General features: G+C 45.3%; 1 protein-coding gene across 1 annotated transcript; it reads right to left on the reverse strand.

Annotated features, from left to right (window-relative positions):
• Positions 1–526: 526 nt before the first annotated feature.
• TOMM7 (translocase of outer mitochondrial membrane 7) lies at positions 527–23,248 on the reverse strand. The gene is made up of 3 exons (XM_068238644.1): positions 23,100–23,248; positions 11,552–11,600; positions 527–878 (listed from the first exon to the last, which is right to left on the reverse strand). Exons 1-3 carry the CDS (start codon positions 23,218–23,220, stop codon positions 863–865), a joined length of 186 nt encoding a protein of 61 aa, XP_068094745.1. The 5' UTR covers positions 23,221–23,248; the 3' UTR covers positions 527–862.
• Positions 23,249–24,157: the final 909 nt, after the last annotated feature.

Here is a 24,157-nt window from a genome sequence, read left to right on the forward strand (position 1 = left end):
TCAAGGGGAATATTTAATTGCTGCCATTCTTGCACTGTTAATGGCACAAGCCTCAAACCTGGTACAGTTGGCCATTGGGTGACGGGTTCAAATTCAGAAAGGGGGGGTGGAGCCACAAACAGCCAATCAGATTGGTTTTATTTCATTGAAAATTATTGATGCCAAAGACCACAAAGCTCACAAACTAAGTCAAACTAGGGTGTGTTAAGGTTAGAAAAAATGGGCGGGGCCAACACCAGCCAAATACATTCCCGGGCAACACCGGGCCATCAGCAAGTATAATATAATTAATATCAGTAGTGATTAGTGTATAGGCATCTTTAGACTACTGCAACAACAAGAAGACACTTCACAAAACAAAAAGTTGAAATGCTGACTTGTACGGTTTCAGTTGTTTCTAATCAAAAAATGATATAGAAAAAAAAAAAAAAAAAAGCGCTAGAAACACTATACAATTCCTCGTGCCTGCTGGGGTCACTGATGATGTGTTAATCTTTAATAATAAAAAAGGAAAATACACAAAAGGTAAATAATTTATATTTTTACTACCAAAAAAATAAACAAACTGAAAGTGATTCCATTGGGAAGGCATGTGCAGAGATGAGACATGTACACACACACACAAGTATATAAAATAACTTTAACAGTAACAAAACATTTGCGACATGGTCTTTATAATTCTCTTTGCTCTTTTGCATTCATGGATCCAACTCCAAGGCGGTAATAAGTCCATGGATGCTGATGGAGATACTAAAGTCCATCTTCCTGTGTAGTCATTACGTGTGGCACCTGTATTTCTCTCTTCCAAGTTAACAATGTAGATTTTCAACTTTGGGCGTAAATGCTTCATAATCTGGCGTCTTCATCCCCAGAGCAAGCTAAAACACAATAAAACAAACAAAGCGTTATCTTTTTTTTTTTCTTCAAAGTAATAAAATACAAAGTGCTGGGTAAACAGGACAAGTGACTTTAGTAGAGCTTGAATTGTACTCACACTGTCGTATGGTGTATATGCTATGTCAAGCGTACCTATGAAATGGTCACCGGGAGATTTGGGCGCATGGTAAAGCCGATATATGGCTTTCCCTGCTCCTGCACAAGTCCCGGCGGCGTTAATTACTATTCAACCTCCAGGTCGTCGTGGATAGTGGGGGAAAGATGTCATTAATAGTCATTTGTGCTTAGTCTTGATTACTATAATAATTACTATAGCTGTAATTCCTATCACGGCCTATGGTGTCGCTGGCTGCGCCCAAATCTCCTGCACTGTTTTTACAGCGATCGATGCAGAATCCTGCTCATTTGCAAAGCAAGACTATGATGCATCAACTTAGGGCAGTGAGTACAGCCATGCTTAAATGATAGCTGACCTGACCTAAGCACAAAGGTATGTTCAGAAGGGTTGTACATCCATTCTTTCGATTGTGCCCACTGGTCCCTGTAATTACCGGTAGAAAAATGTGACTTTCAGAGAACGTCAGATTTTTACACAAGCTGTCTTTAGGTTTTGGGGAAACCATCTTTTTATTGTTTCGCTAGCCATCAGACCTGTAACAATGACAGGCGCTAGTTTAAAGTGTACCGCTGTATTGTGCATGCGCCCGCCTACAGCCGCAACCTCTGCACGGCCACGCCCCTGCGCTTGCACACTGCAGTGGCACACACATGGAGGCAGGTGGACACAGACACCTGCCGTTTTATTGTGTTTGATGTGTGGTCAGCTTTAGAGTATATATAAAAAAAAAACACAACCTCAACTTCAGATAAACACAGTATCTAGAAAGTTAACCTTTTGGGGACCGACGTAGGTTGAATCAACGTCCAGCAGGTGGTGGTACAGTTCTGACCAGACGTTGATTTAACGTCCGCGCTAAAGAACCGTCCCAACGCGATCGTATCACATCGATCATATGACAGCTGGCATCTCCCCTCAGTGATCAGCAGCCATCGCGTATGGCTGCTGATCACGTGATCACTACTATCGCCGTTGGATCGTAGTGATCACTTTGACAGTGGCGGCGGCGGCAGGGGGGGAAAGAAGAGGATCCACTCATCTCCCTGCTGTTCCAGCGACGATCAGCGCCCCCCTCTGCTCTGACCGGCATCTTTGCTCCGTCTGGCGTCAGCGCCGGGTCACGGCTTGATGACGTCATCAAGCCGCGCCCCGACCGTCATTTGGAGTGGAGATGCCGGCTGGAGAAGAAGGGGGCTACTGCGGCTCATCGCTGGAGCCTGGAAGGTGAGTGATGGCTGCTGGCGTAAGAGGGGACACTTGCCACCATGGGGGAGGGGACACTGCCCAGCCAGCCACAGACAAGATCCGGCCACCTGGCCCCCCCAAACCGTGCGCACACCCCTCCACTGCAAAATGCCCTGGTCCTTAAGGGAGGGTTAGACGGCCGGTCCCGAAGTGGTTAAATAGGGCGTTCCTGAAATCTGATGTTCTATTTACCATTAGTAAAAATAAATAAATAAGAACATTAGTAACATAGAACAGTGTATCATATTTAACTTCAGTTTAACGGTTTCATTTTTAAGATTGAATTCTAAACAGCAGCCATAACAGTCTGATGTAATATTTACTATATTAAGCTGCAAAACAAACTAAGGTTTTCTGGCTGAATTTGACATGCTGGTCTACAGGCTCGCTTGCAAAAGTAACTAATATATTTTTTAATAATTGCTATGCAGGAGAACAGAACGGGATTTAAGTTAATTTCATAGTAAGACTAGTACTATAATGCCTGGTACACACAAGTTGACCCCCCCCCCCCCCCCCCCCAAAAAAAAAAAATGTACACACATTTATCAGCAGTAGGAAGCCTCTGAATGGTCCATAGGCTATCTGGAACCTCCTTCAGTCTACCGATGCATCATAGGGATCCTCTTTATCTATTCGACTCCACGCAAGTCACATAGCTTTCTTCCACTGTGGACAAGCACATCTGTACTGGGCATGCGCAAGTGGGGACCAAACATGACCAAAACTAAGCCATTTGCGAGCAGCATTCTTACTCTACGCATGGGCACTTTCTTCTACTGGGCTTGTGCGGACCTTACTCTTGTCCAGGTGGACCACCCAAAAAAAAAAAAAAAAAAACAGTTTGACTTGTGCAGAGTTGAATAGGTAAAAAAAGGTCTCTACGATGGATCAGTGGGCTTAGGGAGGGTCTAGGAAACATCTGGACCATCCAGAGGCCTCCCACTGCCAAGGTAAGGTATGAAACTTTATTGGGGGAGCATGAAACTTCAAGTGTCCTTTAAAGGAGCCCATTGCAAAAGAAAATTGTGAAATCTAAGATACAGTACATGTGTATGCATACCTACAAAACATACATTTGTACCAGGGTAATAATGCACTCTAAGTTACTTATTTTATATATTGCTGTTACAGTAGGTTGTAAAAATCGTACAGATCTTACATGTTTTGGAGTAGTCCAATTCCTAATGGAGGGAATCTCAAGGTTTTGTTTATTTTCTAAATCACTAACTGGGTGGTGGTAGTTCAATCCAACTGTTAAAATAGCACTCAAAAAAGTAAGAAACCCAGACAGCATCTTTCTATAGCCACTTCCCGGTAAAGCTACAGTATATAATTGGGAGGGAAACCAACACTCCCAGTATTGACTACTCCCAATAAGGTCATGCAGGCATCTATGGCCATGTTTGCATCTTCACTTGGAAGAGCCACTGGGTGCAGACTGACTTGCCACAGCTCCTTATAGCTAGTTTTTCCAAATGGCGCTATAGGGAGGCTACAATACAGTGACTACTGTGTGGAGTTTCACACAAGTCATTGTGTCCAATTTCACGTCCTGGGGATCCCATATCAGAAGTTTCAGCTAGTAGCTTTTGCATCATCCACTGCCAAAATTTAGCCGTGGAATCCCTTCATAGGATTTGCATACTCTGATGCAATCAGAGATGTTATGAAACAGGGGACTCCCTCAACTCTAATCACTTCTTGTTTATTCTATTGGGCTTTTTTTTTTTTTAGGGATAAAAAAAGAAAATAGCTTCTTTTTGTCAGCAGAACTGCTGTAAAAATAGTTTAGCATAATTAGTTCCTCATATGTTGCAGTGGAGATTCTTCCAAATTACAAAGAGCCTAACTTTGTTTTGTCAAAGTTCCCCACAATGTTGAGAACTTAAAACACGGAAAACACACTCCCAGCAATATTCCACTATCGCTGCTGTGAAGAGGATGTCATTTTCTGGTAAACTTAAACTGCTTAGTATATTACATTTATGTAGAAGTAGGGACGTTCACTGTGGGGGAACCACGGTAGCCTGGGTGAGAAAGAGGAGACCTGGAGCCAAATGGTGCAGCATCGTAGGATAACATTAACTCAGTATTGCAAGAGTAGTTATACTCACAAAGGTGGGCTGCAGAACCTGCAAACACCTTATATCACCCATCACCTACTGTCCCCTCTCGGTACTCCAGGTCCTGCAGGTGGATGGTCCTACACTAGTGGGAAGGACACCTCCAAAGGAGGTGTATTGGGCAATGAAGAAAGGTGGAGGTGCCCAAAAATAAATCTCTCAGAGTATACGTTATAAAGACAAATGAATACAAGAGGTATCTTACCTCGCCGGATGAACCAACCCCCCAAAAAACAAGGGTTTAGATCAGGTAAAGGTTTATTCAAGCTCAATTAAATCAATCAATTCAGCCGAAATTATGATCAGACGGCCATGCTGGGGCATCTATCTCCAGTAAATTTGATCACAAAGCACTGGATTAGCTGCCTGCTTGTTTCAGGTGTGTGATTCAGACACTTCTGCAGCCAAAGAGATCAGAAAGACTGTCAGGCCTGCACAGAAGGCGCTGCTTCGGCCGGGTCGCTGGCTGCTACAGAAGGGACAGCAATAAACCCGGGTGAGAGCGGAACTGCGATGAGGGACACAGACTTCAAGGGGCTGGAAGAAGCCCCAGGTAAGTAAAGATAGATTCACCATTTTAGCCTCATGTATCATTTAAAAGGAAATAAATATGTGAGCCTCCATATTCCTCTCACTTCAGGTGTCCTTTAAAGAGGAACTCCAGTGAAAATAATTTAATATAAAAAGGTGCTTAATTTTTACAATAATTATGTATACATGATTTAGTCAGAGTTTGCTCATTGTAAAATCTTTCCTCTCCCAGATTCACATTCTGACATGTATTACATGGTGACATTGTTACTGTGGGCAGATTATGTAGCTGTTCTGGCTTTAACAGACAGCTATAAACAGCCATTTCCTGTGTGTGTCAATGTTACATTGTGGCAGTTTGCCCAGAGTACCGTATGGTACCAGAGCCTCTTGTGGGAGGGGTTTCAGCACAAAATCAGTCATACAGCGCCCCCTGATGGTCTGTTTGTGAAAATCATTATATTTTTCATGTAAAAGTGGGTATCAGCTACTGATTGGGATAAAGTTCAATTCTTGGTCGGAGTTTCTCTTTAAACAGCCAGTCCCCACAGATTAGGTCGAGGATATTCCGGTCCTGTCGTTTTTTTGGTCACGGCTTTGGATATTGCAGCTTCTACCAGATCCGCATTATGTGGGTCTGTATTACAGGGACCCCAAGTGTAACGCCCATTAACCTGTTGCCAACCGCTCCACACAGATTGGTGTAAATGCGGCGGCAGCCCCAGGACCGCTCCACACAGATTGGTGTAAATGCGGCGGCAGCCCCAGGACCGCTCCACACAGATTGGTGTAAATGCGGCGGCAGCCCGAGGACCGCTCCACACAGATTGGTGTAAATGCGGCGGCAGCCCGAGGACCGCTCCACACAGATTGGTGTGAATGGGGCGGCAGCCCGAGGACCGCTCCACGCCTATTGGCGTGCGGCTCTCTATTGGGCTAGCAGGAGATTGCGCGCGCTAATGCGACTGCCGCTCGGAGACTGTTAGACAGTGAAACCGCCATCTAATTACCCTGCACAGTGCTGCGATCTAAGGCAGTGCTGTACTGGGGACAGCCGTGTCACACGGCTGTCCCCTCCAAAGGCTGGGAAGTGATCGGCTGAAGCCTAGGGAGGGCGAGGGGGGAGGGGCGGGGGAGTATTAAAAAAAAATAGTATAATTTAATCAAAAATTAATAAAATAAATATTTAAAAAAAAATAAACAAACAAACGTGGAGCGATCAGACCCCACCAACAGAGAGCTCTGTTGGTGGGTAGAAAAGGGGGGGGGGGAATGACTTGTGTGCTGAGTTGTGCGACCCTGCAGCTAGGCCTTAAAGCTGCAGTGGCCCCATTAGTAAAAAAATGGCCTGGTCACTAGGGGGGTTAACTTTTGCCCTAATCATTCAGGTAAATACGCTCTTGGCGACTTTATAGGCCAAAGTTCATGTGTGGGGATCTGGATGTTGATTTAAGACCTTATATCTTGGGTCTAACACCATTTGAATGTGGATCTGGCGAAAGTTCATGTATCCAAAGTTGTGACCATAAACTACGGGACCAGGAAGATCCTCAACTTCATCTGTGGGGACCTGGCTGTTTAAGTGATTTTAGACCTTACAGCTTGGGCTTAGCATTTGGTAAGCATATTGGTTATTTGTGGTGATCGGTTATGGGATTTTATTGCACACTGGAACTGTGCTGAAGATTTGTATGTTTATTGTATCTGGTCATTCTGGGGACTTTGCTTTTGCCTGTAAGACCGGCGTTTACAATTTTGACGGCCGGTTGCAGCCGGGATAATACTTGCTTACATTGTGATATTGTGGTATTGATCAGGGCTCCATCACAGACCCGCATTTCAATTATGATTAATTACAGCTGTACTAGCACTTTAAAAAATAAAACTTTTAAACTGATCTGATGATCTCCTCAATAAGTGCACAATTTAATGATAAGGCCACATTGAATGCATACCCTGTTCTCAAAAGGCCCGAGAGACGGAAAGTAAATGAAATTTAGCATTAAATACAAATCCAACAGAGTGAATGTTCTGTGTTAAAGAGTGTTGTCCTTTAAATGCCCATACAGAGAATTTACATTAAAATGAGAAATGATCCAATAGCTGAAGAGTTACAACACCAGTTATGAGATCACATACACTGTTTCTAACAAACGAGAAGGATGACACAAAGAGGACACCCCTTCAGTAGGAAATTTACTATGAGTGTTGTAATGTTTTCAATTCAAGAATTAGAACTTAAGGAAGTGCAAATGAAAACCAAGCTACTCTCTATATAAAGAAGCTCACAAAAGAAGAAGGAGTTCTATTAAGGAACTAGCAACCACATGAAAGTTTTCTCATGAAGCTACAACACAAAAGTGAGAGGAGCAGGATAGGCAATTCTCAATACACAACTGGCCATAGTGTCGCATGACAAGCACTCTGAGCAGTAGAGTCGCCTCTGTACTACAGCACATTCAGGTAAAGAAAGGGTGACGGTGCAGTAACTCTACAGTGCGACTGTGGCACATGTATAACTATGTAACAGCCCAAGGAAAAGAGGTCCTGAAACATGATACAGCAGAGAAGGAGGCGCCCTTGATGTAGAACGTATATGTATGTATGTTTTATCTATAGCTGTAAATTCAAATAGGATTCTTGCCTCCCTTATATAAGGAGGCATCCACTCAAAAAAAGATGATGATATTATACTCCTAATTCTTTTTTACCAATTTTCTTTTGATAATACACCATAAGGGCTCCCAATGTCCCGTGTTCTTTTTCCTGTTTTACTCAGTCTGGATAGATCCTGAAATATGGTGCATTTGGTCTGGCACAAAACATTATTATAATGTATTATAAAAAACATACTTTATTATTTTGTTACATATTTTGATTGAATTAACTGTTTTTATGCTATTTTTATGTTTCAGACCAAATGGTTTAGGCAGTTGTAGTTTAAAGTATTCAATATAAAAGTGACCTTAAGGCTAGTTACACACCAGGACGTTGCGTTTAGGGGACGTTATAGGGCATATATATATATATATAATGCAACGCCTGGTGCTCTCTGGTGTGGACGTCGGAGTGAGCCGCGTTGTGCAGCTCACTCTGGCGTCCGTGATGCCGTGATGCGTACTCTTGGACGCATGCGGCATCACGTGGTCCCGCCCGGCCAATCGCCGCACAGAGCGGCCGCTCCAGGAAGTAAACACTGCACGTCACTGAGTGCAGTGTATATTAATTAGCCATGTGCCCGGCCACTCTCCCCTCCGCCCCAACATGACTGAGCATGTGCAAACAGTCTAACGCGGCTTAGCCGCCTATAACGTACTGCATGCAGCACTTTGCTGTGTTACAATGTAACGCAACGTGGGTAGTGTGAACAGCCCACTTGTGTTACATTGCTGTGCGTTGGGGGAGCGTTACAGGCTGCACTAACGTGCGCCTGTAACGTCCCTGTGTGCAAGAAGCCTAAAGCTAATAGGAATTGTAAAAAAAATAAAAATAAATAAATAAACCAGATACTTACCTAAGGAGAGTGAAGGCTCAGGGTCCTACAGAGTCTTCCCGCTCCTCTCCCAATGCCTTCGTTGCAACGCTTGCTTCCCTGTTTGAATCTCCCGCCACAGGGGACTTCAAAAGTCTTCAGGAGCACTCAGGCTCCCCAAAGACTTCCGAAGCCTCCTTCGGCGGGGGAAAACAGTGTTTGACCAATCTGGTCGAATATTGTTACCGGGGGAACCAGCGCTGGAACAAGTTAGAGGAGCAGGAAAGCTCTATAGGGCCCAGAGGCTTCCCTCTCAAGAATCTGGTTCATTTTTATTTATTTATTTATTTATTTTTGACGATACCCATTTACTTAAAAAAAAAAAAAAAAACAGATACTCACCGAATAAGACTGAAGGCTCAGAAGGCTCTGGATCCCATAGTGCATTTCTAATACTCTCTCCTCCTCCTTCCACCGCATTCAAACTTGGCACCTACAGGACTCCTCGGAAGCACCTGCGCCCCCGAGTGCCTCTGAACATGGGCACATCCGTACTGCACATCCATAAGTGGGGATTCGCATGTGTGCAGTGCAGATCTGCTCCTTTTCCAAAATCCTCAGGGACATGAGTACTTCCACAGGCAGCTCGAGGAAGGCCGAAGATTTATTCAAACTATAGGTTTAATAATATTATTGGTGGGAAAGCACTGGAATGAGAACATGAAGAGAGGACCAAAAAGTTTCTACAGGATCCAGAGCCTTCCCGCTTCTTAGAGTACCTAAGGTTTTTTATTTGCTTTAAAATGTCCACCCTGTTAAAGGAAACCTGAGACGAGTAAAATGAAAGCATTACCAGTGGCTTCCTCCAGCCCCTTCAGGCCGCAGGCTCCATCGCAGTCTTCTCGTGCCCCTCCGATCCACCCCTGGCCGTCCTGGTAGATTAGTTAAGTCGTCTCCCCCCATCGCGTTCTGCACCTGCGCAGTACTACTGCACAGGCACAGAACGCTCCTGGCCACGGAAGTATGGCGGAGGCTGCGCATTCATGGCTGGGTGCAGCTGAACAACTATACCGAGGCTGCCAGCGGAGAGACAGCGAGAGACCCCATGGCCTGAAGGGGGCTGGAGGAAGACCCAGGTAAGTATACATGCTTTCATTTTATTTGTCTCAGGTTTCCTTTAAACACAACATTAAAGCGGATTTACGGTCAAAATTCAAAACAGATCTGCCAAGCTATTATAACAACTTCTAAATCCTGCTAAATTACGCCTAATAAGCTATCCTTCCCTGATATACAGAGTGAAGGAAATAAGCTTGTTTGCTCAGCAGAATAGGAAGCTTCTGGCTGACAGCTGCACTGGACCCGAAGCCTTGTACACATGCTATATGGTTCTCGGCTGAGGCCGCCTGTCGGAGCCACCTCTGCCAAGAATCTTGCTTGTGTACGGCTGCCCCAATTCTCCTGTGAAAGATGTGGATTGCCAGATCATCTAATCTGTGCACAGGTGGAGGCCACTGTTCTGCTTCTAACCCCTTTCCGATCCATCATGCGCCACTCGTCCCTTCTCCCTGCTTCATAGCAACAGAATGCATTGCCAGCATGCAGGCTAGCAATGCCTCTGTACAACACTAGGCCCTGAACAGACCAAAGAATCAAGTCCCAAACCCTGCAGACGACAGTATTCATGCATGCGTGTGCACCCTTTATAAAATGCTGCCTTCTCAGGTTCGTGGTTTTCATGGGAGGGGGAATTGGGATTTCCACACAGGGGGGAATTGGGATTTCCACACAGACTACTCTGGGACAAAGGCAGTTTTGATAACGTCGGACAATAATAAGTTGTGTGAGCCAGATTCATATTATAGGTTGGGCCAGACTACACTTCAGCTTTAAAGAACAATTAAAGGGAGAAGGATATGGGAAGGCGGGGGGGGGGGGGCATGTATTTCCTTTAAAAACTACCAGTTTTCTGGCATCCTGCTGATCTTTCTGGCTACAGTAGTGTCTGAACTGCACACCTGAACAAGCTTGCAGCAAATGCAGTCAGACCTAAGTCGAGCATCTGATCTGCATGCTTGCTCAGGGGCTATGGCTAAAAGTATTATGCTGGGAATACAAGGTTTGTTTCTGCCGCTCGATTCTGCATTCGATCATTTTTGCCACTCGATTCTGCAATCGATTCTCTTATCTTCCGCTCGTTTTTCTTATCTTTTTCTAGTCACCTCTATGAGAAATCGAGTGGCGAAACGATCGAACGGGAAATCGGGCATGTCGGAAATTATCTCTCGAGCCATCTAAATGGCTCAAAAACAAACCGTGTATTCCCAGCATTAGAGGCAGAGGACCAGTACTGCCAGGCAATTTGCATATTTTTAAATGAAATAAGTATGTAAGCCTTCACATGTTATAGAGCAGAGAGGAAGTTCTGAGTTTAGTTCCACTTTAAGTTGCTAAGCATAGGACTGAGCACCCAAATCACAACTCCCAGCCTGTGTACACTATGCTAAGGAATATGTTGCTTGGGCAAAACCAAAACCCCAGCTACTGACACAATTACCAGCAGTGGATCAGTCGAATGAATTTTTCATTTCCCCACTTTGCTTAATGTCAGCAGTGTTTCAGCTTTTAACAGAGAAGTGTTTTTCACTGTGGCTGGTGACGCTATACTCCAAATGGTAAAATTACTCAGGCTTGAGACTGTGTTGTTAGAATGGGAATCCCCTATGAAATAGGCCTGTTAGGCTAGGTTCACTCTTTACCACATGGTAAGGTTCACACACAAGAATAGCTATGCTAAACCTGCTTTGGGACCAGAGGGATAGTGGTCGATTTATAAACAAATGCCTGCCCCTATGCCAGGAAAACCCATTTATTTAATGTTGTGAGGCTAATATCTTCCATTTTTGCAACCAAACAATTCTGCAACCTTGTTGTTCTTATTGCTACTAGTCAAGGTGTGTGTGTGTGTGTGTGTGTGTGTGTGTGTGTGTGTGTGTGTGTGTGTGTGTGTGTGTGTGTGTGTGTGTGTGTGTGTGTGTGTGTGTGTGTGTGTGTGTGTGTGTGTGTGTGTGTGTGTGTGTGTGTGTGTGTGTGTGTGTGTGTGTGTGTGTGTGTACATATACACACACATACAGACAGACTAAGGAGCAACTCAAAACTTACCTTAATACTGTCGGCTCAGGCATTCCAGGGTCAGCTCCCCTTTTAAACCCTTTAAAAAGAAAAAATAATAATTGTAGTTATAGAAAAATCCTAATGCTTCCAACTGCTGGGAAGATGTTGAAAATCACATTCTGTGCAGACACACCTCCTAGACATACCAGTAAATAATTGGTTTACAGTAAATAAACTGCATTGCATCTGTGCCTATTTCAGTGTTAGTGCCGGTTTACAGCGAATGGACTGCAGTGCATAAGTCAAAGGGAAGATTCTGTGCTTATTTCAGTATTAGTGCCGGTTTACAGTAAGTGATGGTGACTCATGGAGAAGCATGTGATCAGTTTGGTCAGATGACATGCAATTCTCTGATTTGCTAGTCATGATCATGTGCTTAGGGCCCTTTACATTAGGGCGGATTTTGTGCGTTAACGCAAACGGCTAACGTTTGCGTTAACCAAGGTAAAATGAAAGTCCATAGACTTTCATTTTACCTTTCACACCCGACGCTGCGTTTCGATGCGTTGCGGTTCCGACGCACCCGGGTGCAGTTTTTTGTCCAACGCACCCGCGAGCCGGCGTTTTCCGCGGGGTTTAATTACCAGCTACCGCCGCTGATTGCGTCGCACCACAGATACCCGACGACACGCCGCAGGCAGACAACGCGTGCAGGAGAACGGCTCCTGCACGCGTTGTCTAATGTGAAAGAGCCCTGAAAGCAGGATGCGAATCTATTAGCTGATCACATGCTTCTATACGGGTTCTTCTAGACATGACCATCACCATTTAAAGTGAATGAGTAAGAAGGCAGATGTTGTGCCTCTTAGTGGTAGTGCCGGTTTACAGTAAATGAGTTGCAGAGCATAAGTTACAGATTCAGGTTCTGTGCCTCTCAATGGTAGGGCTGGTTTACAGTGAATAAGCTGCCTCATCGTATCAGTTGCAGCTCAGAGCCATTACAATGTAAATGCAACGCATCCTTTTCAGCACAAAACACACTGCTGCATGCATTTTAAGTACACAGCAGATGCAATGCCACAACACAGAGGCATTAAAATCTATGCGGCAACTTATGTGCTGGTGCTGCACCTTCATTGTAATCTGGCTCTTACAGCAATTCATCCACTTTGTGCTGAACATGCAGCAGTGCCCTACAATGGATGCGTTGCCATCACATTGTAAGGACACCACATCAAGGCGGCAGCTTATGGACCAACACCGCACATTCAATGTAATCCAGACCTTAGGCCAAGACTGAAGCAGAGATGCTTGGGTAAATGAAAAGTTCAGCTGCTTTCAAATCGTAATTGAATTGTGGTGTCCTACTGTGCTGCACTTGGAATTCTGCAAACGCAGTACAAATGGGGTAAGAACACTGGAAAATCCAAGGTACTAATATGATGTCTTCATTTTTGCAATCTAGTTCAAAACTTTAAAGGTGCCCATACACCTACCGCTTTTGCGGCCCGATCAAGCATCCAGTTAGATAATTTTATTAAATTGGATGAAAATAGGTGCCGCAACAGGCATGCCCGAAAGCGATCAAATGTGACGATCAGACATGCTGGAAAGATTTCGGTCATAAGTGCTTGATCACATGGCTTTCAATATCGCAACAACCTACAAAGGGCTTGATTCTCTAAACGGTGTTAACTGTTAGCACGGGCGTGCAAAGCAGTTAACACGCACACTTTTGCGTGTGCAGAGTCTCGCAATCGCGGACATTTGCGGCACTTCACGTGTTAACTGCTTAGCACACCCCTGCTAACAGTTAACACCGTTTAGAGGATCAAGCCCCATGGCTTTCAATATCGCAACAACCTACAAACGTAAGGGACCCCCAGCCGCTGCCCCCCCACCCCCAAAGTGTAAACTGCTCCCCCAGGGTCCGATGCAGTGTAAAATCTCACCTGTCCTGCTGCCACGACTCCCTGCCTACTCTGCAGTCACCCCCGTGTGGCACCAAGCTCTTGTGTGACGTCACCACCTGGTACACGCGCCACGGGGATATCGGCGGAGAAGGCCAGAAGTCGCAGGACAAGTGAGATTTTAATCTGCATGGACACCGGGGGTGACAACATTTTAACTCAGGGGGCAGCCAGGGGCGTACGTATGAATTGGCCGCAGGATATAGCCGGTGTATGGCTTATCCTGCTACTGCACAACTCCTGCGCTGTTATTACAGTGCTCGAGTCAGGGTCGCTAGGCCGATTCCTGATCGATTTTGTGCTGAAATATATCAAGAATCAGCCTGAGGTGTATGGACAGGCAACAGAGAAATATCGACCTCTTAGTTGATCTGCCCATATGTTGCTAGATGTATGGGCACCTTACGCCATCATGATGCATCAGAAGATTACTCTTCTCTGTGTAATTAGTGCTGTCCAACACCATGATGAAACGGAGGGATAGGAATACTCAGTCTGATGCTATACTGCATGCTGTATGCTCTTATGTAGAGTCGCAGGGTCACTTACCAATAGATTGTTAGCCCTTCCATGTTTGCTGTTAAGTGCAGTAGAAAAGTGTCACCACTATTTAAATGCTAAGTGTGATTTGCCTTCTTAAAACAGAAGAAATTTGCGATAATTCAGCTTAAAGTGAACATCTGTAGTTACCCACAATGCACCACTACTGAATATGCAAATTATCTCCTTATGGCCCAGAAGCCAAGCTTGCATCCAGAACTGCTGGTGTCTGGCAAGCCTATAGCTTCAAATTTTACAGAGCCACACCAACCCCACATGCAGACAGCCTGTTTCGGACTTTTGGTCCTCTTCAGTGCATGGCAGGGATTGATATGGCTCTATGGGATAGTGTGTGCACTATTTAAAGGGACACTTAAGTCAAACAAAAAAAAAATGAGTTTTACTCACCTGGGGCTACCAATAGCCCCCTGCAGCTGTCTGGTGCCCTCGCCGTTTCCCTCCGATCCTCCTGGCCCCGCCGGCAGCCACTTCCTGTTTCGGTGACAGGAGCTGACAGGCTGGGGACGCGAGTGATTCTTCGTGTTCCTGGCCACAATAGCGCCATCTATGCTGCTATAGCATATACCATATAGCAGCATAGAGGGTGCTAATGTGTCTGGGTACGCGAAGAATCACTCGCGTCCCCAGCCTGTCTGCTCCTGTCACCGAAACAGGAAGTGGCTGCCGGCGGGGCCAGGAGGATCGGAGGGAGACGGCGAGGGCACCAGACAACTGCAGGGGGCTATTGGTAGCCCCAGGTGAGTAAAACTCATTTTTTTTGTTTGACTTAAGTGTCCCTTTAAAGCGGAACTGTAAACTTGTAAAAAAAAAAAAACCGGTTTCACTTACCTGGGGATTCCCCAAGCCCCCAGCAGCCGTCCTTTCCCGTGCCGGTCCTGCACAATGCTCCGTTCTCCCACCATGGCTAAGTTTCATTACCGTCAACTTGTAAGTCGATGGCAACTGCGCCTGCGCGCCCCGGGCTACGTGAAGCTTTCTTAACGTTCTAGCCCGCAAAAGCGTCCTGCACTAATAGCAGGATGCTATTGCGGGCTGGAACGCGAAGAAAGCTTCGCATAGCCCGGAGCGCGCAGGCGCAGTTGCCGTCGACAGTAACGAAACTTAGCCATGGCGGGAGAACAGAGGATCGTGCGGGATAGGACGGCTGAGGTAAGTGAAACCATTTGTTTGGGTTTTTTTTTTACAAGTTTACAGTTCCGCTGTACAACCGACTCCTGCTGCCTGCTACTCTCTCCCTCCCTTCTGTGTGATCCCAGGGTTTATTGCAGCTTCTTTTATATGTGCCACCCTGTAGTAAGAACTAAAACTAGGTACACATATGCAACCACCGTCACCCGGTAGGGATTTGGAATCGACCACTCCAGTGACTGTTTGGGGCCCATGCTGTACAGACACCTTGCTAGTGATGCGTTCTGTTACCATGGAGAGGGGCGAAGGAACAACAACAGAGCGGGAGAACAAGAGTTGGGCATCGTTTAACTAAGAAACCGGATCTCTCGCAGATGCATGGAGATTGTGGGAGCTGTTGAACACACACTACATTCTCATGAGAGGTGGTCTTTAGCAGTTACCTTAGTCAAATTTAATCTAATGAGTGTACAAAACGTAGTAGTTGCAGCCGCAAGAAAAAAAAAAAAGTAAAAGCTTTCAATGGTGGTGTTCTGGATGACTCTGGCCTTTCAAAGCCAGGGTGCAAGGTGCAAATGGGCCAGGATAACATGCATGGAGCTTATATGTTCTACCCATGTTTGCTTGGGTTTTCCCATGGCACTCCAATTTCCATGGTTAAAATGAATTGCCCCCCCTGCAGATGTCAGTGCTATATAAATACACAGGTTTGTGCCCATCCGTAGAATCAGAGGGAGGTGTGTGTAATGGATCTCTACAGCATAACCCATACATGGAGATCCAGGCGGAAGCAGCTATCTGTGTACTGTACACTGTGCACTGCATGGAGCAAGTTACTTGGACGATGTATTGAGGAAACACACACGTTGCAGCACTAATAGTGTTATGCAGTTCCTTCCTCTCACTGACACTGGTATGCTGTGAAGATGACGTGCCCTTAGTGCCAACATAGATGACCACAAAGCAACAGAGGAAATCTCCATTGTAGCTGTAAGTCTCCTGAGTCAGTCCACGTCACTCACTTGTAACCACAAGCCTTCTGGGAAACCACTTCCATAGAGCAACAAGCAAGTTGTTCCTCATCTGACAAGGGTTACTGTAACAGTAATAAACCTCAGCGTTGCCTTCCGCCTTGTAAGCAGTATTTATACAAAAGACTGATTTAGAAATAGACAAGCATTATATTTGAATTTTTGCATCGGTAAACCGGTCAGCTTTGCATGGATGTCCTAAGGGGGCCTATTCACACTGGAAATGTAGAATTATGTTTTAACTTCTCCAGCATTGCACCATATTGCTTAAAGGAAGCATCAATCAAATAATGCTGCCCCATGATATACTTACCTGGGGTCCCATGCAGCATCTCCGCTCGCAGTCACCGTCCCCCGCCGCTGCAGAGGCCGACCTCCTCTACTGCGCCGCTGTCAATCAAGTCCACGTTGTCCGCACTGTACTGCGCACCCACAGTAGTCCCGCGCCTGCTCAGTACACCGTGGACAAGGTGGGCTAGAGATGACCTCGAGGTCACCCTCTGCACCGGCGGGGATCACGGGCCAGGGCCAATGGCTGCGAGCGGAGATGCTGCGTAGGACCTTTCGGCTGCAAGGGGCTGTAGGAAGCCCCAGGTAAGTATACCATAGGGAAGCATTATTTGATTGATGTTACCTTTAAAGAAAATCTGTAATAAAATAAAGTGCCCATGTGGTGTACTTACCTCAGGAGGGGGAAGCCTCTGGATCTTAATAAGGCTTCTCCCTTTCTATGTAGCCCTGATCCAGGACCCGTTAGCCCCGAAAATCCGACGACAAGCAGATAGTTATGAGGCGCTACTTAAAGGGAACCTTAATTCTAAAAAATAAATAAATAAAAATATGAGTTTCACTTACCTGGGGCATCTACCAGCCCCCTGCAGCCATCCTGTGCCCTCCCAGGCACTCATGGCACCTCCGGTCCCCCGCTGCCAGCTAGTTTCATTTTTGCCGATTCGGAGTCAGCGGGCCGCCACGCGTACCTTTGCACGCAATCTCCCTGGTGCAGGAAGCTATCGCGGACATTAACAAGTACATTTTTCCGCGTTACATGTGCAACGCCTAAATTTTTACGCATTGCACCTATAACGCGTAAAAATGTACGTGTTAATGTCCGCGATAGCTTCCTGCACCAGGGAGATTGTGTGCAAAGGTACGCGTGGCGGGCCGCTGACTCCGAATCGGCAAAAACAAAACTAGCTGGCAGCGGGGGACCGGAGGTGCCATGAGTGCCTGGGAGGACACAGGATGGCTGCAGAGGGCTGGTAGATGCCCCAGGTAAGTGAAACTTTTTTTTTGAGAGATAAAGGGGCACTACAGCGAATAACTGAAATTTTAAATATGTGTAAACATATACAAATAAGAAGTGCGTTTCTTCCAGAGTAAAATAAGCCATAAATTACTTTTCTCCTATAATGCCGTCACTTACAGTAGTTAGTAGAAATCTGACAGAAGTGAAAGGTTTTGGACTAGTCCATCTCTTTATAGGGGATTCTCAGCAAAGCTTTTATTCTTTATAAAGATATTCCCTAAAAAGGATTTAAACGATGCTGGCCAGCTTCCCTGCTCCATACACAGTTTTTTTGGCAGTTGGACAGAGCAACTGCCATTCACTAAGTGCTTTTGAAAATAAATATATCCCTGAGAATCCCCTATAAAGAGATGGACTAGTCCAAAACCTGTCGCTTCTGTCAGATTTCTACTACCTATTTAAGTGACAGCAACATAGGGAAAAAAATAATTTATGGCTCATTTTACTCTGGAAAAAAAATGTACCGTACTTATTTGTATAGGTTTGCAAATATTTTACATTTTATAGTTTTTCGCTGTAGTGCCCCTTTAAGGTTCCCTTCAATTGTGTATTTGTATAGGAGGAAGCAGACATCAGATCTGCAAAACGTGCTGACTTCATGCCGATACAGTCTATTCTACTAAACCCTGACTGTTAAAATTCTTTCATGGGCATTACATGCATTGCTTGCTCTGCTATTTAAACCACACCAGGGTGTCTCCTAGCCACATTTTAGGGAAACTATAGAGCTATGTATACCCACTCAGGGCCGGCGCTGCCATAAAGGCAAAAGGGGCTATTGACCCAGGACCCCCAACCTCTGCAGGGGTTCCTGCGCTGCCAGACCCTGGTAACTGTTCTCCCCTACCTCTGTTTAGATATCCCTGTGCCCTGCTCATCCCTTCCCTGTGCTTTCGGCTCCTATCCTCTCTCTATGTAGGATGCAGACAGCGGCAGGCACTCACTCTCCTCCCCGTTGACAGCAGCTGTGGTCTGCATTACGGTGACAGCATTCTTCTGTATCTTTAAGGGCCCCGCTTGATGATGTCATCAAGTGAGGACCCTTACTACACAGGAGAATGCCATCACTGAAATGTTGAACACAGCTGCTGTCAAAGGGGCAGAGAGCAAGTGCTGTCGGATTCCTACATGGGAAGGAGGGGAAAACTCCACAGCATCAGAGGGAAGAAAGGAGAGGGGCACAGGGACATCTGATCCCAGGGAGGGAAGCAGTAAGGCAGAGCAAATCAGACATCACAAAAGGGAGAGAACAGTGTCCATCCTCAGCATTGAGCAAATCTGTCTGTCTCTGTTCAGTTGTGTGTAAGTGTGTGTGCCTGTGTATCGGTGGGGACCTATCGGCATCCATATTTCAGAACAAACTGCAGAGCACAACGACAATGAAAAACTTACGTGCAGCACTGGCACAATCAATGCATGCCAAAGTGATCTTTCATGCATTTGCATCATAAGCAAGGCCCTCCCCCACTTTGGCACCAGCCGGCAGTGACTGCAGTGTTGTGACATCACACAATTCTGCTGAACTTCACAGGAACAAGTTGCGGGTAGTTTCTGGAGAAACTGTACATTTTTGTAATTAAACACTAATATTTCTCCTACTCACAGCAAATACTTTGGCATAAGCACCAAGAAAGCTATTTTAAGTTTTATATATCCAGGCTTCACAGGAAAAGTGTAACATCACCCAATAAGTTAGTCATCGTAATCTTAAGGCCTCTCTGAACACCGACTTCATCTGGAAACGCTTGGAAAGTAAATTGTTTGATGATATTTTATGGATGTGGGATAGAAATATGTTAAAAATCCTAAATATTCTATCTGAATCATACAGTATAATTGCAGTATGTAGTATGACCTCAGAATTATATTGAATCGGCTTCCACCCACATCCCAAGAACACACAGATAAGTTAATTAGCTTCTACCAAATATTGGCTCTAGACTACTATGGACATGTGACTATGGTAGAGATTAGATGTCGAGGCCCTCTTAGGGCTAGTTAGTGACAAGACTATATACTCTGTACAGCACTGCAGAAAATGTTGGCGCTATATAAATAATAATAATAACTAGCCGACCCGCGGCGTAGCATACGCCGCATATGAGGGTAGAGGGCAGGAAGGGGGTATTGGGCACAGCGGTGGGGAGGGGGGTTGGACCCTCCCTCAACTGGGTCCCCCATGTGTGCTCTACCTCCAGCTTAAGCTCAGCAGGAACCCCCCCTCACCTGGGTCCCCCATGTGCACTCCCCCTCCTGCTTAAGCACAGTAGCAGCCGCCACTATTAGTAAGAGGCAGCGGGCGGGGATGACTCACCTCTTCCGTGTTCCATTGTGAGTTCCACTGTCGTCACTTCCTGCAATGCCGCACACTGTATTAGTGTAATTTGCCTTTTTAAAACAGAAAGAAATCTGCAATAATTCAGCTATAAGTGAACATTTGTGGTTATCCACAATGCACTGCTACTAAATATGAAAATTACCCCTTTCCCCCCTTGGTAAGCCAAACAACCATCCAGAGCCGCTGGTGAAAAGCAAGCATATAGCTTTAAATTTTACACAGTCATATCAAACCCACACGTAGACAGCCAGTTTCAGACTTTTGGTCCTCATCAGTACATGGCAGGGATTGATACAGCTGTATGAGATAGGGCTTGGACCAGTACAACAGAGTAACCAAGCAGCTGAGGGTGACCCAAACCACTCGTAATGTATAGGGGGATGAAAGGGACCAAAAAGACCTCCTACTAAAAAAAGCAAAGCTTGGTATAATTTGCCTTCCTAAAGCAGAAGGAAATATGCAATAATTCAGCTATAAGTGAACATTTGTGGTTACCCACAATGCACTGCTACTAAATATGCAAATGATTCCTTTTCCCCTTGGTAAGCTAAACAACCATCCAGAGCTGCAGGTGTATAGCAAGCATATAGCTTTAAATTTTACACAGTCATATCAAACCCACATGTGACAGCCGGTTTCTGACTATTGCTCCTCATCAGTACATGGCAGGGATTGATACAGATGTATGAGATAGGGCTAGGACCAGTACAACAGAGTACCCAAGCAGCTCAGGGTGACCCAAACTACTCGTAATGTATAGGGGGATAAAAGGGACCAAAAAGACCTCCTACTAAAAAAAGCAAAGCTTGGTGTAATTTGCCTTCCTAAAAAAGAAAGAAATATGCAATTACTCAACTATAAGTGAACATTTGTGGTTACCATCAATGCACCGCTACTAAATATGCAAATTATTCCTTTTCACCCTTAGTAAGCCAAGCAAGCCTATAGCTTTAAGTTTTACACAGTCATATCAAACCCACATGTGACAGCCTATTTCAGACCTTTGGTTCTCATCACTACATAGGCTATCATTCAAAAAGCATTTCCGCATGCGGAAATGCTTAAAACATCTGACTTTCCCGCACACGTAGCAAAATCTGCATTCATAAAGGCTCCTTCCGCATCAAAAGCTGACATTACCGAGCAGAGCGATAAATCACCGCCTTGTGCGGTGATTGTTGTAAAAAATGTAGCAAAATGTTAATTCATAAAGATCACCGCAAGTGGTGTGAGGTCGGGAAGTACCGCTCCCTCTGATGTGGCGATAACAATGTTAAGTGAATGGAGACACAGAGACCTCCCAGGCAGCTGCAGTAGAGCGGAACACGGAGAAATGTATCAACTCGGCAGCTTCCGTGTCTCCGCAAGCCTACCGCCTGCCTAGTTCGGGGCATGCTTGCTGCAGCACCGATTTAATAATAATTATCGGATGGTCGATTTCGAACGAGTTTCACAAAGTCCTTGATTAGACAACCATTCACTCCCCAAGTCTGATTAACCCCATGCACAGTTCATGTTCCTTCAGCCACCTTTAATTCCAGTGACCGAAGAAAAATAGAGTTGGAACATTTTTTGAAGACAACAGCTTTTAAAATGTTGGTGGCCATCAGGCTCCTTCAACACTAGCAGGTAATTCCTGAGTTGCGTTACCCTATTTTTCCCCAAGGGGACACAACCGTAATAAAAGTGTATGGAGACTTTCCCACTTATTGCCGTCCCTTGCGGTGCGCAGAAGGTATCCGAGCTGATGCAAGGGCAACAGTGCGTTAATGCATGGTGCTTGGGCTTATGGAAGTCTATGGCTGAGGCACGTAAACAACAGAGCGTGGTGCATCCTGGAACACATGCGTGGACCGATGGGAAGCCCAGTGATGTGCTTCCTGCCCAGCACTGAGCTTTAGGGAGGGCGGCACAATGCATATGACCATGTTGGTGCACTCCGCCACAGGGTCATACGTTTGTAATTATTCACAAGTATAATGGTGAACGACACTGCACCAATGGTAGCAAGATGATGTGCCGAGATCTCCTCTGGAGTCACAAGTACAGCTCAATGTGATTCAAAAGATCCGCACCATCAGCATAGATGTTTTTATTGTTGCTCAATAAAATCAATAAAATCCATAAGTGGGTATCTGTACAGATACCCACTTATGGATTTTATTGATTTTATTGAGCAACAATAAAAACATCTATGCTGATGGTGCGGATCTTTTGAATCACAATGTAATTATTCACAATGCAGTGGGATGCATTGAACCCCCAATGCAAAAAATATACCGGTATGTAAAAGTGGAAAATGTAGGCACTTTAAAGATCAACAATGATAATCCGCCTCGAAGCGACTGAATCTACTCTACAAATCAATCCCTGAATGGCTGCCTTTTAACCTTCCAGGTAAGACATCTCTACAAAACGCTATTGCTAGCATTTATATACTTTACATTGCAGAAAGGCTAACACTAAAAATGCTGCATGTCCTGCTTTTCCGATTTTAGTAATCACAATCAGGGCCCTTTTCCACTAGCGGCGTTTGCGATGCTGAATCGCAAAAACGCAAACCGCTAGCGATTTTACAATCGCTACGGTTTGCTTTTTAACATGGGAATCGCGGTAGGTCATTTCCACTACCGCGATTCGTTTTTGCGGGGAACGCGAACGCGCGGCGGAGCGATAATTGCCGCGATTTTGCTATGCAGTGCATAGCATAGCAAAATCGCGGCCGCAAACGTCGGGGGAATCGCCGGTTTTGCGATTCAGCAATCGCTAGCGTTCAGCGTGAACGCTAGCGATTGCAGGTGGAAAAGGGCCCTCACTCCAGTGGAATTTGGCCCATTCATTACCATTATCTGAGCATTTAGCGAAATCGCAAGCAGTTTGAATCGCTTCCTAAACGCTCACAAAATCACTCTAGTGGGTTCCAGCCCTTACAATAGTAAAAAGACAAGCTTTCCATCTCAACTCACTGTCCTCTGCACGACTTTGGCAGTAGCTCTACTCAGTATGGATTGCCTCAAACCTCCCTTTTTACCTTACAAACATACACTGTAGTCACTTTGTCCACGTTCATAATTACAATTCATCTGTGTGTGATGGGGACACGTAGAATACGCCAGGAGCTGCTGTGTTTAGTTACATTTCCGTACAATAGGCTGCCTTTAGCAAGATAATGGAAAGCTACATGTGGAGGAGACACAGCGTGCGCGGCGCCCAGCAGCAATACACGGGGAGGGAGAGGGCGGCTGGTGCAGACACTGACCTAGGTAGAGGACGAGGGGGATGAAGCCCCAGCGCACTGTGAACTGGCCGCATTTGAACACCTTTTGCAGGCGCTGTTTGGATTCTTTGCTCAGCTCAGGCATGGTAGCTGCAGAGGACATCCAGCAGGATACAGACCGGAACTGCCGAGCACCGGAAACCACTAGGAGGAACACTGCTGGCTGTGCCTGTGCCTACAGCGCCACCTGCTGCTCCGACTGCACACCTGCAACTGAGAACTGCAGTGCAGAATTCACTGGCCCTTATTCAATTCCCCTTTTTTCCTAATAAGCTTTCTCCTAGGACCAGATGATTTGTTCATACCTTATCAATAAAATGCCTTTCAAGCCACCAGCAAGCACGAAAATACTCGTAATAAATTTGACAGTTCTTTTTTTACTTACTTTTTGGTGTTTATTTAATTGCAGAGGACTAAAAATGTATTTTAAACAGAAAAAGAAAAGTGGTCTCCTAGGAAAAAACATAGGCGGAAAGGAGAATTGAACTAGGGTTGCCAGGTCGGCTGATGGAGAAAACCGGACAGGGGGTGGAGTTAGGGGCGGAGTCAGAAGCACACTTTTATGTAGAGTGGGGCTAAGCAATGGGCTTTTTAAAAAATGTTTTTTACAGTATTTATATCGCACTGACATCTTCTGCAGCACATTACAGAGTACATAGCCATGTCACTAACTGTCCTCACCAGTACATGCACATAAGAGACCACTTTTCACCAGTAAATGCACATAATAAGAGACCGCTTTTCACCAGTAAATGCACATAATAAGAGACAGAGCAGAAAACTATTACAAAACTGGAAAACTATGCAAATAATGCAATGCATTTATGGCGTTTTTGCACAGTGAAGTGGTCGATTTCTTGCGGGAAGTTTTAAAATTTATTTTTTTTTTCCCACCAAAATTTTTTATTGAGAACAATAAAGTGGACATACATAGGCATAAAGTTAAAATATAAATCTGCGCATACATGTATGTACACATTTTGAGCAAATATAACAAATATAACAGTATAAGGCCCGGTTCACATTAGCGGTCGCCGCCC

The sequence above is a fragment of the Hyperolius riggenbachi genome, chromosome 5, assembly GCF_040937935.1.
Source record: "Hyperolius riggenbachi isolate aHypRig1 chromosome 5, aHypRig1.pri, whole genome shotgun sequence".
Taxonomy (NCBI): Eukaryota; Metazoa; Chordata; class Amphibia; order Anura; family Hyperoliidae; genus Hyperolius; species Hyperolius riggenbachi.